Source organism: Plectropomus leopardus, chromosome 22 (genome assembly GCF_008729295.1).
Source record: "Plectropomus leopardus isolate mb chromosome 22, YSFRI_Pleo_2.0, whole genome shotgun sequence".
Classification (NCBI taxonomy): Eukaryota; Metazoa; Chordata; class Actinopteri; order Perciformes; family Serranidae; genus Plectropomus; species Plectropomus leopardus.
Window position 1 is genome coordinate 12,151,153 of NC_056484.1, and position 12,901 is coordinate 12,164,053.

Genomic DNA, 12,901 nt, shown 5'->3' on the forward strand with positions numbered 1-12,901 from the left:
TCTGGTTCTTGTATTGTAGCTCTGCCCTCAACACCTAGCATGCCATCAACTGTCACTGCTAAGAGTGATAATATACCGCATATCTGCAAACTCTCAACAGTCCCCTGCTTCTTATTCTTCAGTCTTCTGTGTCCTGATTGGTCCATTAGATCAGCTCTGAGCACATGCCATCCAGTGTCAGCCCACCAGCCCTCATTCCAGCCTTCTTGGGGAATAATCAGCTAATCTGTGTTTTGGCCTCGACTCCACACAGTTTTTGCAAAATAACTTCTTTATCAGTGTTGAAAGTAGCATTTGTCCTGGAAACGGCCTCACGGTGCAACGCAGTGTGAAATCAAGCGAGAGTAGTCACAGAGAAGGAGCTGTGGTACTGCTGATGTCACAATGCAACCTGTCGTCAGAACGGACACAGAGGTTATTGTGTGGGTCGAGTATTTTTTTGGTGATATTGCTGTAATGATAGAGAGGCCAAATTGGCTGCAGATGGTCTGACTGCTGCCTCGTTCACAAACGCAGATATTCACTGCCAAACTGTTGTGGTTTAGCTTGTTGCTTGTGACTCTGAACTTGCCTGCAAGTCGTATAATGGTTGTTTCTAGCTCGCAGTCTTATTGGTTGATGACTAATAAAGCATAGCGGTTAGACACCGCAAGTTTTTCTGGATAAAAGATCAACTTAAAACCCCCTGGTGTGAACTGATTAAAATCTTCGTCTTAGACTATAGCCAGTGAAAGCTAATTATTTCTAGACAGCAGTGTATTTTATTCGCAGCTAGAAGAATGTTGTAATAGAAACTAAATGCACTGTCTGATTACATTTACCCGTGTGTGTGATCACAGCAGGGTTGCTCACATGCACACCCACACTTTCACACTGTACTGAATATTTAAAGCTGGTCTCTGCTTTTCCACGTCATGGTTGGTGTGTATGTTCTCGTCGCTCTGACCTCTAACCTCTGTCCACAGGCATGCTCTCTGATCACATCTCCTCTGCAGCAGCACACTTTCTCACACTTCTGTGGTTTCAGGGTTGTTTGTGTGGTAAGGTTTCTCTCACTTGTGCATTACAAATATAAATCTCCTGTATGGGTAAAGATAATGGAATTGAGACAATAGATGTCACATGGTGACTTAAGGGGACAGCTCACCCATAAATCGAAATACATTTTTTTTCTCTTACTTGTAGTATTATTTAGCAGTCAAGATAGTTTTAGTGTGAGTGTTGGAGATATGGGCCATAGAGATTTCTGTCTTCTCTCCAGTTTAATAGAACTATATGGCACTTGGCTTTTGGTGCTCAATGCATCAAAAAAATACATTTGAAACAACTAAAAAGAAATGCCTCTTTCCAGAAATCATGACCCAGTTTTTCAAGGAGCTATTTTCTGTCTACCTAAATACATTCATCAACAGTGTAACAGGACAGAAAGAAGCATGCATATTTTTTTAAACATATTTTTTGGTACTTTGAGCACTACAGGCTGAGCGCCATCTTATTTTGTTATATTCAAGAGAAGGCAGACATCTCTGCAGCCGTTATCTCCAATATTGGCAGTTCACACCAAAACAATCTAGACAGATGAGTAGCATTACATGTAAGATGTATTTTGGGGTGAACTGTCCCTTTAAGAAACCAGCCACTTGCTTGGCTTGAATTGAGCTTGTTTCATTTAAATTCCATGTTCGTGTCAGTATCAGTGTCCTCACAGGTACAATAATTTCAGCAGCTTGTGTTAATTAGGCCCTCTAAGAGCAATAATTGCTTTTTATTGAATTCCCAAGTTTGTTTTGCTGAAAGTTCAGTGTTTCATGATGGAAAACCTCCACCTCACATATACTTTACATCCACATTTTAGCCATCTCGCTGCCACCCAAAACTACCTCCAGTTAATGCAACAGTAAAACAAGCTCAGTAAACTCCTCAATCACCGGCCGTTAACGCACCAACTCCCCAAAGTTAATCACCACTAATTAATCAGCGGGTTTTATTAATCACACTGGGAGCTCTGCAAGGATGATGGACGAGAGAGACATTGCTCTGTGGCTTATCATAAGCTGGCTGCTGGGATCCGTCTTTCAGCCAGACCAGTGTTCCCACTTGGAGCTGAGCAGCTTGGTGGAGGTTTTGGCAGCGGAGAGCAGAGAAGCCAAAGGGCTGACTACAGCATTGCAGCGATCAACACGCCATAACTACTGCACCTTGTGGCGTGTCACTCTGCTGTACTGTAGGCTGTCCAGTGCGTGCCACGTTGCATGTTGCAGATACAGTAGTGGTAGCAAAATCTCTTGTAAACTCCACGTTTTATTTTATGCCCTGGAACCAGGAACCAGCATCCAGGCTCTTTTGCAACTATGTATTTACAGTAGTTGTTTTGGCTCTTCAGCTTATCAAGACAAATGTGCGGGGAAAGTTAGGGAGTAATATGAAGTAGTAAAATTCAAGTCAGATACATACAACTTTGCACACGGTCACAATGAAAATCTGTGTGTGCAAAAAGCCAAACACCCATTATGTATGCATGTTTTTTAAAATCTGATTTATTAGCTGTGCTTACACATGGTTGTGTTGTATAAATATCAGTCTCTGTGAAACTGAGGACAGTGCACAGGCCTGATTTCCACTCGCGCAGTTAGCCATAAATGTATGTAGACACACCATCAATAATCTCTGTGAGTATCAATATTTATGTCTTTAGGCCTGGAATTACTGTTAATTCATCACAATTATAAGTATGTGCCATTAGCAGTGATATCTCTAAGCATCATCAAAGATTAAGAAGGTAATCAATCATTAATTTAACAACACTTGTAATGAAACACGTGTGTAAAATAATCATAGGGTTTTCATTCTGTCTTCATTCTGACTGGCTGATTCCTGGCTGATTCCCAAATGTCCTAAAATCCTAGAAATGTCCACAAGCCCTAGAAATGTTTTAAAATCCTAAAAAATGTCCTTAAATCCTAGAAACACCCTAAAATCCTAGGAACGTCTTAAAATCCCACAAATGTCCTGAAATCCTAGAAACATCCTAAAACCTCACAAAATACATTTTTACCAAAGATGGTGTCATTTTAGGTAGTTCTTAACGTGTTTATATATTTTTGAGTGTTCTTTTTTCTTATAAATTTTGGTTCTAATTAGTTACTTGATGCTATAAAAAGGGAGTTTAATATCATCATTGACAAGTGTGTGTGCAAATAGTATGCAAACGATCAATGGCACTACTTGCGATTGGTCGGCTGGTGAGAGAACTTCATAATGTGGTGGCTGCTACTGCACAGACTGTCTCCAAAAACCATCACCAATGGAAGATGGCAGCGCCTGTGTACAGGCTAGCTTGGCTTTATTTTTGTACAGTTGGAGAATGTGGAGTCCGTCTTTTATATTCAGTCATCGGCTTCAACAAGTTAGTGAAATACCTGCCCAGATGGGCATTTTTTGCTGTGTGTGTGGTTCCCAGCCTGCCGTATCGGCGTCACATTCCTCACTACTTTCTGCCCCACAGGTGGAAGGGGGGATACAGCCAGATTACATTAGCAGATCCCTGTCTGATTTCTTTCTCTTCTCTCTCCTTCTATTTAATTTTCTGTCCCGAAAGCTACCAGACGGGGCCTTGTTGCTTTCCTTTCCAATCCCTACAAGACTCCCCTCCTTTGGTTATCTGAGGTGACGATTTACTGCTTAGACCACACAAAGACGATACACACACACACACACACACACACACACACACACACACACACACACACACACATTTAAAAGCCTTAACCCCCCCTTCCCTTGACCCGTGTGAAAGTCCATTTTAATCAGTAAAGAAACTGTCTGCCTGGAGCGGCCTCAACACCTAATACCTCAGACAGGTTCATCTTGTTACCAAGCAAATAAATCCCACTCACAGACACACTGAGTTCAGACATGGCTTTAAGAGGCCTGAGGGTGGTTTCCTTTAGGAGCGCTGTGACTGTAATGAAAGCATACAGAGGCCCACTCCACCATCCCTGCTTTTGTAATATAGCCATGAATACAAATGATCCCGCTAATTCACTCAAACTCCTAACAACACTCATTTCCCCTCCTGCCAGAGGTCACTTGGTGCTCTATCGCTCTTGCAGCTCCTTTCCTCATTCCATCTGCTTCCCATGGGACTCTTCTCCAAATCCTCAACAAAAACGTTGTTGAACAGCTAAACATTCTCTAATTGTTTTACTAGTAGATGTGCCTAAGATACACCCTCTCCCATTTAGAGGTGTTTTGGTCATTGGCGTGCGTTCTTTGTTTTGGACATGACCTTTGTTGTGTTCTGTCTTGGTGTGGAGATGAACCTTGGAGCACATTTGCAACTGGAGGCGATCCAGAGCTTTGGCAGTCCTGACCGGGCCACCGCCCAGGATCTGAGCCACTGCCAGCTCGCTCTGGAGCCACGGGTCCTACAGCCACAGCCACAACCACAGGGAGTCCTAGATCCAGGCCAGGGGACCGCAGCATGATGCTAGGCTACAAGGAGTCACTGTACACACAGGAGGAAGAGTTCGTCAGGGTTCTTTGGACATTGCAATCAGAGAACTGTTTTCTGGACCTTTTTCGTGTGTAAAACTTCATAACCTTCAAAAAGTGAAAGAATTCTTTAAACATCATAATATCGCTTTGTCACCATGGCGTGGGCCTCATTAGATCACAAGCAAGCTATAAGCATGTACAGAGGCTTTCATGCTCAATGTGTTTTTCGTTGCAGTATGCTCTGAAATGCCCAAGAAGTCACTAAGTGCTATCGGAAGAATGTTACCTGCAAAGTAGGGTGCCTGGCAACTGAAGTGAACATCAACGTTCAACAGTTCACCGACAGCATGTATGCTTAAAATCACATTGACATTCATAATAATGCAATTCTTTTATTTCATTAAAAAAAAAATTTGTCCGTTTATTTGTAATTAACAGCCTTTGACCTTGAAGGCACAGCGTGCATGGGGGGGGCCCTGTTACAAAAATTCACAAGTTGATTACCATGTGCCACAAATTTTTTGAGACTTCACAAAAGGAATGATTACATAATTTTCTGTCCCGTGACGATTGTGCCTGAGACATTATGGCCAGCATAAACCATGCATCGTATGACACGACACGACACGACATGACACGACACAATGTCATGATATTATGTATGTTTGTAACTGAATGTTGACTTTGTATTTCAAACAAGGGACTAACAGCAGTCTCTAGGGTGAAAGTCCTGTGTTTTTTTTCACCTATCTGCTGCCCCAACTGCCTCCGTAAAGGGACTTTGTCACTCTTTCTAACTTCACATCATTAAACAGTGAGACAAGAATATTTTGAAGCATATTGCAAGAGTTTTGCAAATCTCGACCTACCACCTAGCCATGACCTCATTACAACCAGAGGTCGCTGCCGCCTACACTAAACTTAAAAATGGGTTGTAATAAGCTCCTTGTACAAACAACCCATGGTGGCATTTTTCAGGGATGAGAGTCTCTCTTTTTCAGCCGAAGAGTGCTTTTCCAAAAACCACTCAGTTCACCTTTGATCAAACTTTTCTGAACATTTTAATTTGTTCCCCACCGTCAGCCAAGTGGATCTCAATCCACCAATTAAAATAAACAAAAATGTTGATTTTCACTATATTGAATTAAGTGACGAGGGTTTGGAAACCCTCCAGTCGTTTCTGATTGATGATGTTTATCATTTAACAAAAGCATACAACGTTTTCATTAGCAGAGCGCCAAACTAAGTATTAAAGGAAACCCCAAAGGTAATGTCTTTGTTTAATGTTTGACGGGATGAAACATTTTCTTACTTGAAAGTGAGAGATCTCTGCTACACTGCGGCCAGAAGGTAATCCTTCTCATATGTAAATGATCAGTTTAATTGCTTTGGATTTGCAACAGTTATTATGTTATTATATTTCACCAGGCAAAATTTTAACATAATAATACTGTACCTTTGTTGGCCTGAAAGATGAAGGAAAGTTACAATAGAGAGAACTGAGTGAGAGTTAAAGTCCAGTCTCTGTGGCAGTTTATAGAAGTTGTGCTATCAGTTTTGACCGTTGAAATACTTTTAAAACTGTCATCTCTAAAGTAAGCTTTAAAGTTCAACATTTGGGAATTATACTTTTTTTTTTTTAAATTATTTTTGTATTATATAAGATTAATAGCCCTCTCACAAAAGCTTATTTCCCAAAATGTTGAACTTTTTTTTTTTTTTTTTACATAGCAAAAAGAGTACATTTTTTGTGTATAATTCACATAATTTAGTGATACTATGTAGAGTTTTTTTCCGTCTGTCCTCGTCACAGGAAAGCACAGATTTTTCTCTCCAAGGTGCATTTCCCTCCGATGACGGAGAGCCAGTTTGGCACAATGCACCATTGTGTATGAGTGCTGCACTGATCCTCGGTATGTACTGTTTGACATTTGTGGCATTCCCGCCAAGTTCTACCCCGATTATCCTTATCATTGAGAGACAGACTGATGGGAGAATGATAAGGCCCTTACCAGCCTTTGAGCCAGGCACAGGGCCGGTATAAAGACAAATGTTCCCTGCAATTCAGACATCCCTGTGGAGCCAATTAGAAGGTCAGAGATTCTGTATGATAAATATATCTGGGGAACAAAGTGGCAGCATATTGTCTTGGGTTTGAATAGTTTTCTGCTCTTGGAATTCTGATGAAAACACCCTGTTGGCACTGTTGCATAGTATACAGTATACACATTGCATACACTGTGTTTATCACAGCTTTTTTTTTTTTTTTTTTTACAGAATACAACAGGCTAATGCATCTGGATATGACGGCAGTGAGAGATGTTAGATTCAACCAAAAAATTAAAGTTGCAGGTTGTTAAATCCAAAACAATGAGCTGAAAGATCATAAAAAGTGCTATGTCTTTGAGATGGTGGCGCTATGACTACAACTCAATTTTGCCATGTAGATGTCTTCAGGCCGGGACTCGTATCGAGCATGGGAAATCTGGGGCAGATTGGACATGCACTGTCATGTGTGTTCACTGAAAGTGCTCGTTCTGCCAATGGCAGGCTCAGAGTGTTATATTTTGGGTGTCTGACAAAGAAATAAAGCATTTATCTTATCTTATCTTATCTAGTCTCACTAAATTGTTGCAGAAAGACAATAACTAACAGACAGGATAGGGATCCTTAACATGATGTTGTCAGACACTTAAAACAACAATGATCTTGTCAGTTGCGAAAACAAGCATTTTTATTGGATTTACATTGACAGTGCACTGTTGCTTCTAAGACTACGCACCTGCCTTCTTTGCCTTGCTCAGTATTGGACACAAAAAACAAGGTAAAAAGGGTCCAGGTTGAAAATTACTCAGTAGTCCTTTCAAGAATCCAAATGTTCTGAAGAGGTTCTATGATTTTAGCCTTTTCACAGGTTTATTTGACTTGACTTCAAGAATGACTTGTTAAGATGGATATTTTTTCCGGCATGTCTGTACCTGTCTTGCTCAATATACTATTGAAGCGTTATGAGTGGGCTTATGATTCCACATGGATCCATTCCCTCCTCATGTCCTAATCTATAACCCTGCTATTCCCCTATCAGTGCCTGTTATCAGCCTTTATTGGCCCACCGATAACCCATTCAAAGGGCGCATTAGCATATCGCCCGAGAAGTGATGACTGTGGGGCCCGAGTGTTTCGGATCGTAAAGCATAAATGTGCCGCTTTAGTGTAATCCACGACCCGTAGGGAGCCCTGATTCGGCAGAACGAATTCGAGTAAAGAGACAGAAAAACAAAGTTAATGGGTGACAAACCTCAGTAATGCTCTGCTGCTATAGGGCACGGGCTCCATTAACCGTAGCGCGGTGAAAGCCATCCCACCGAACCGAATGTCTTCTGCATCTGGCCTTTCTGCGGTAATGAGGTAGCACAAAGGTGTAGTCTCTATGGTTTTGTGCATGTATGTGCTTAGCATCGTTAGAGAAAACAGTTTTCCTGTGCTGTCTAACAGTACAGCTCATGATAGTGAACAGACCATTATAGATACGATGGATAAGAGGTTGTCTTAACCAGTGTACATCTGCACAAAGCAAACAAGCAGAAAGGATGTCACCTTTGAATCTTTTTTTTTTTACTATACTGTGTCATTTTATAGAACAAACAATTTAATGAGAAAATACATTTTTTAACTGTAATGAAATGAAATATCTTGCCTTCAACCCAGCTGATCTATATTGGAGGGCTTTTTGATGGTGGATTTCTCCTCTTGGATGCAGCAATGAATTTGTTTTAGGCTGCTCTGTATTTTAAGGTGGCAAAATCTCAAAGATTTTAGTCAACTGGCCGACAGCTGTAGTTACTGGTGTTTACAGCAAATGCTAGTTTAATGCTACAGATCAATGATTTCAAGGGGCATTAAAACAAAATGTTATTTGGTAATAATTAACAATTGTTGTTAATTTAATAAAGAAGTCAGGCAATGATTCGCCTTTTTCCATTTATGTGAGCAACCGCAATCTGATTTTAGGTTGCACACGGGATGACTCGGGAGTGATACGTTTGGCTGCTCCTTCATGTTCCTTCAAACTGATCCGCTGTCAAAAAATGCCGAAAATGACCATTGTGCTGTAGACGTATTTTAAACAAGTGATATTTTTTCTTTTCATATTTCACATAAGGTCATTCCTATGTTATTGTTTTAATGCTCATGCAAACAAAATGTAAATGGATGTGAATATTATTTGTGGTTTTCAATATGACTTGGTGAAATGATTTTAATACTTTTGGAGCATTTTCAGCAAATCTAACAATACCCATTTAATACTGATAACCCTGCTCATTTTGGTCACTATAACCCTGATATGAAACTTTCATATGTTTTTATCTTAAGTGCTAATCTCAGTGAAAAAAAATGGCGCTTTTCAGTGACCACCTTATATTAGAAGTCGTGTTTCACAGTTTTAAATGTGAAAAAGCTACAGCAGTAGGAAATGTTCAGTTTGCATCAGCAGTAATTTATCACAACATTTTTTCTGCAAATATTACACTCAGTTCACAATGCTTCGAATGTATAAATATTGACATAGGCTCATTTGGTGAAAGATAGTGACTTAATAGACTTTTATTTGAATGAAAATACTCAAGATAAATTACTTTAAGTCGGCGCCTTGGCTCATGCATCGTTAAACTTCCCATGCACCCTCTGAACCCCAGTGTTGTTCTCTGTGACTGTGCATGTTTGCTAGGAACAGCACGTAACACAAAAATCGACCAATGTACTGTATTTATCAGAAACTTGTGTTTCACATGAACTGTTGAGTCTGGTTTGGTTCTGGAGCCTCAATAAACAGCTTCATCCAGTATAAATAGCCGAGTCTTTGGTCTGCTGCCACTGTGGCTGAGTGCAGCAGCAGGGAGGAACAGCTGTAGTCGCTCTGTCGCCGAGACCAGATCACTCCTCAGTCGTTCTCCCAGTCCTGTTCGTGCTCTCTAACATAAGCAACACTTGAGGACCCAGAGCCTGTTTGAGAGCCAGGCTGTAATTTCACCCTTCCAACCTGTAGCGGAGAACATCCTGTTTGTTTGTTTGTGTGTGTGTGTGTGTGTGTGTGTATACATATTTCTATTGTGCATGTATGACGTGCAAATGTCTGAGAATGAACTGAAAACAATAGCATGAATAATATCCACCTCCTTCACCTGAAAGAAATATGAATCACGTTTGCTGGACTTCAGTTACTTCTGAATGACGGCCGCTTAGTTTAACTGTTTAACTGACAGTTGATATGGGTAAGTCATTTGTTTGCTACTTTCCATAACGGATCTCTGTCTGCTTTTATTTTTGCAGTACCTGCTGGGGGTTACTTAGTACCCTCATCCCTTACATTGCCTACAGTAGTCTGTAAATATTTATTCCTTCATCGTCTGTAACAGCTTACCCTGTTAAGGGTTGCGGGGGATGGAAGTTGTGGTAGGAAGGAAGCTGGAGAGCATGGAGAAAATCCGCATGAACATGCAAACTGCACACAGAACTGCCCCAGCCATCCGACAGGTTCAAACCCAGAACCCACTTCCTGCAAAAGTATGTTTACATACACAAAATAGCCCAGATTGTGCCTTTATTCTGAAAAGGACAATATTTCCACAAAGCTGTTTACATAACTAATGAAAATTAATATTCTACTTATACTCACTTTTACATGCTGTCGTGCATACGCCAATGATGTGTTCTTTATTATGTCAAAATATAGAAAGGTAAAACCGCTGGAGCTGTTTGTCATTTTGGTTCTTTGCACCAAAATAGGATTTAATTCAGGATTTAATTCACTGGTGGCAGACTTGTTGGACCATGCAAACTCAGCCTTCCTCTTTTCTTTCTTCAACCACCTTAGTGAAAAGGTCGGCGTTTCGATATTTGCACATCCTAAAACCTGTTGATATTCAAGTCCTTCATAATGTAGACGCATAATGACAACACAAAGAGCCAGCCGTAAACAAACGTGGCCATGTGTCCTCAACTACAATTAAAACCTCAGTGAAGACGCATATTCTGAATGTATTAAAGACCTGAATAATATAGCATTTCCCACGTCTTAAACAGAAAATGCTAAATTCCAGAAAAAAAAGCCTAATTTTAAACGGAATATGCTATTTAAATAACTCATTTCAATTTCAGAATATTGTTATGTTTGGAATAACAGGGGATATATTGGTATGCATGAAAATGTGCAGTGTTGACCTCTGCATGGCCGTGCCGCCTCTTTATAGCATGTTACAGTGACACTTAGTAGCATGAAACATGTGCAATAAATGACAGCAGTATGAAACATGCAGTTGCGCAATGCCTGAATGAAAGCTGAAAAAATTAATAGGCAAAACATAACTGCAGTCAAAGTGAACTACCTTTATTAATGTAAAATATGGGCTGCTTTAAACGAGGAATCCAGGTGCTTGATGGGTCGCTTGGCTCTGTTCCTAGCACAGTTTGTAAAGGAAGGATTAGGCTGTGTTAATTGGATAGATGGTCCAAAAAGATTAGGTGCACCGAGGAGCATTTCCTCACCCCATCAGCCCAACATAGTCGCTGAATAATGCAGCCCTCGACTGTAAACACAAGGGCCCAGATCCAGTGTGTGAATGTGCTGACAGAGCTGTCGGCCCAGGTTGAGCTGGTAGAGATGCGTAACCTGAACACAGTCAGGTCAGAGTTATCATCAGAGAGTTGATCCTTCTGAAACTATGATTTTAAAACACCCTCTCTAGAAAAAGGGAAATTTACCACCACATATATCGGCCTATGAATATCTTTATAATTATCATAATTAAATATGCAAATTTATGTTACAGAATTATCATTCGTTTTAAGGTCATTGCCTTGTTTTTTTTTTTTACTTTTTTTTTTAAGGCAGTTTTCTTGTACTTTTTACAATTTCTTTTTGCTAATTTTGGGGTCATTTCTTATTTTCCCCGGTTTTTGAAAGAAATCAAGCCAATTTGCTCAACTTTAACCATCTTTCATTTTACCATAGAAGACCATAAAAGTCAGTTTTCACTCACAAAACTTTGCAGATTGGAAATCCAAACCGTGCTAAACTCATTTCCACGTCTGTATTGTTGCAGGTCCTTCAAACCAGACTTTGTCCTGATTCGCCAGCACGCCTACAGCATGATCCCTGGTGAGGATTTCAGGAACCTTGTGATCGGCCTGCATTTCGGCGGCGTCCCGAGCAGCAACTCTCTCTTCTCCATCTACAACTTCTGCAGTAAACCTTGGGTGGTAAGCTGTCTTTAACGGCTTTCTTTGCTCTACTTTAACCCTCACAAAGGTGCCATGAGTCCCTCCCTCGGCGGCGGCCCCCGACTGATTTATTTGGGCTATTAAAGGGAGCTGTAACACCTGTCTCTGGAGTCAGCGGAGCCACTACCACACATTATAACTCACTCTGTACTCAGAGAAAAAAAGATACAACACTGCCTTAAAAACAGTGTGAGTGCTTGGCTCTGCATGGGTTCAAAATTGTAGTCTTGTCACTAACAGAGTAAGTTTAAAGGAGCAAAGAATGCAAGGAATTCTCTATGTTGTAGCTCATTTAGCACTACCCACATATTTTAGGTACTTATTGTACACAGCATACCGTATGTGTTTAGCCACAATTTTTCTTTTTAGTTTGATGCTCAGTGAAAACCTGTAAATTAGGTAATGGACAATTGATTACTTATAGAATGGTAATTTACTGTTTACACATCAGTCTTTTCCTTGGTTCCCAAACTTTTAAATATGTATTATATCAAAATAAATATCTTCAGGTTCTTTGCAAAATTACAGCAACATATTCTGAATATCCGAAATAAACAATAAATATAAAAAAATACACTACATAGGGTTGGGCGATATGACAGTATATGTCATTTTGCACCATTCTGTATACATTCTGTACTCACACACTGAAAAAAAGTAATAGTAGAGAAACTTTTCTATACCTAGTGTAGCAGAAAAGTGTTACGTTGACGCACAGCTGGATGCAACAAGTTCAAACCCATTAACTGAAGTAGGTAAGACAGGTAAGAAGAAGTACTCATAGGTCCACCAGAAAGGAAAATTGTAAGAGAATCAGAAATAGATTTTTTCCTGTAAGAGCAACAGGTGTCCAGAGTTTTAACTAATGTACTGGGTCACATTTTATAAGCAGGGGCCACTACGAATAATGTGTTATGAACACAGGTGAAATTTCTGTCTAGCCTCTTATGTCCTCCGTTGCTTAAATGATGATATATGGCTGTCTTGTTCATTTCTGCTTGCAGTTTTCTCAGATGATTAAGCTCTACCACTCCCTCGGTCCTGAGAAATTTCCCCTGAATGAACAAACCTTCTATCCCAACCACATGCAAATGGTGAGTGCCTTGCAGATATTATTCTTTAT

The 12,901-nt window shown here is 40.2% G+C and overlaps 1 protein-coding gene across 1 annotated transcript in view; it reads left to right on the plus strand.

Moving 5' to 3' along the window:
* LOC121961159 (synapsin-3-like) overlaps positions 1–12,901 on the plus strand; it is a 121,938-nt gene that overhangs the window by 48,880 nt on the left and 60,157 nt on the right. Inside the window, exons 5-6 of the mRNA XM_042511037.1 lie at positions 11,601–11,757; positions 12,783–12,872. Coding sequence (XP_042366971.1) covers positions 11,601–11,757; positions 12,783–12,872 — 247 coding nt within the window. The remainder of the gene's footprint in view (positions 1–11,600; positions 11,758–12,782; positions 12,873–12,901) is intronic.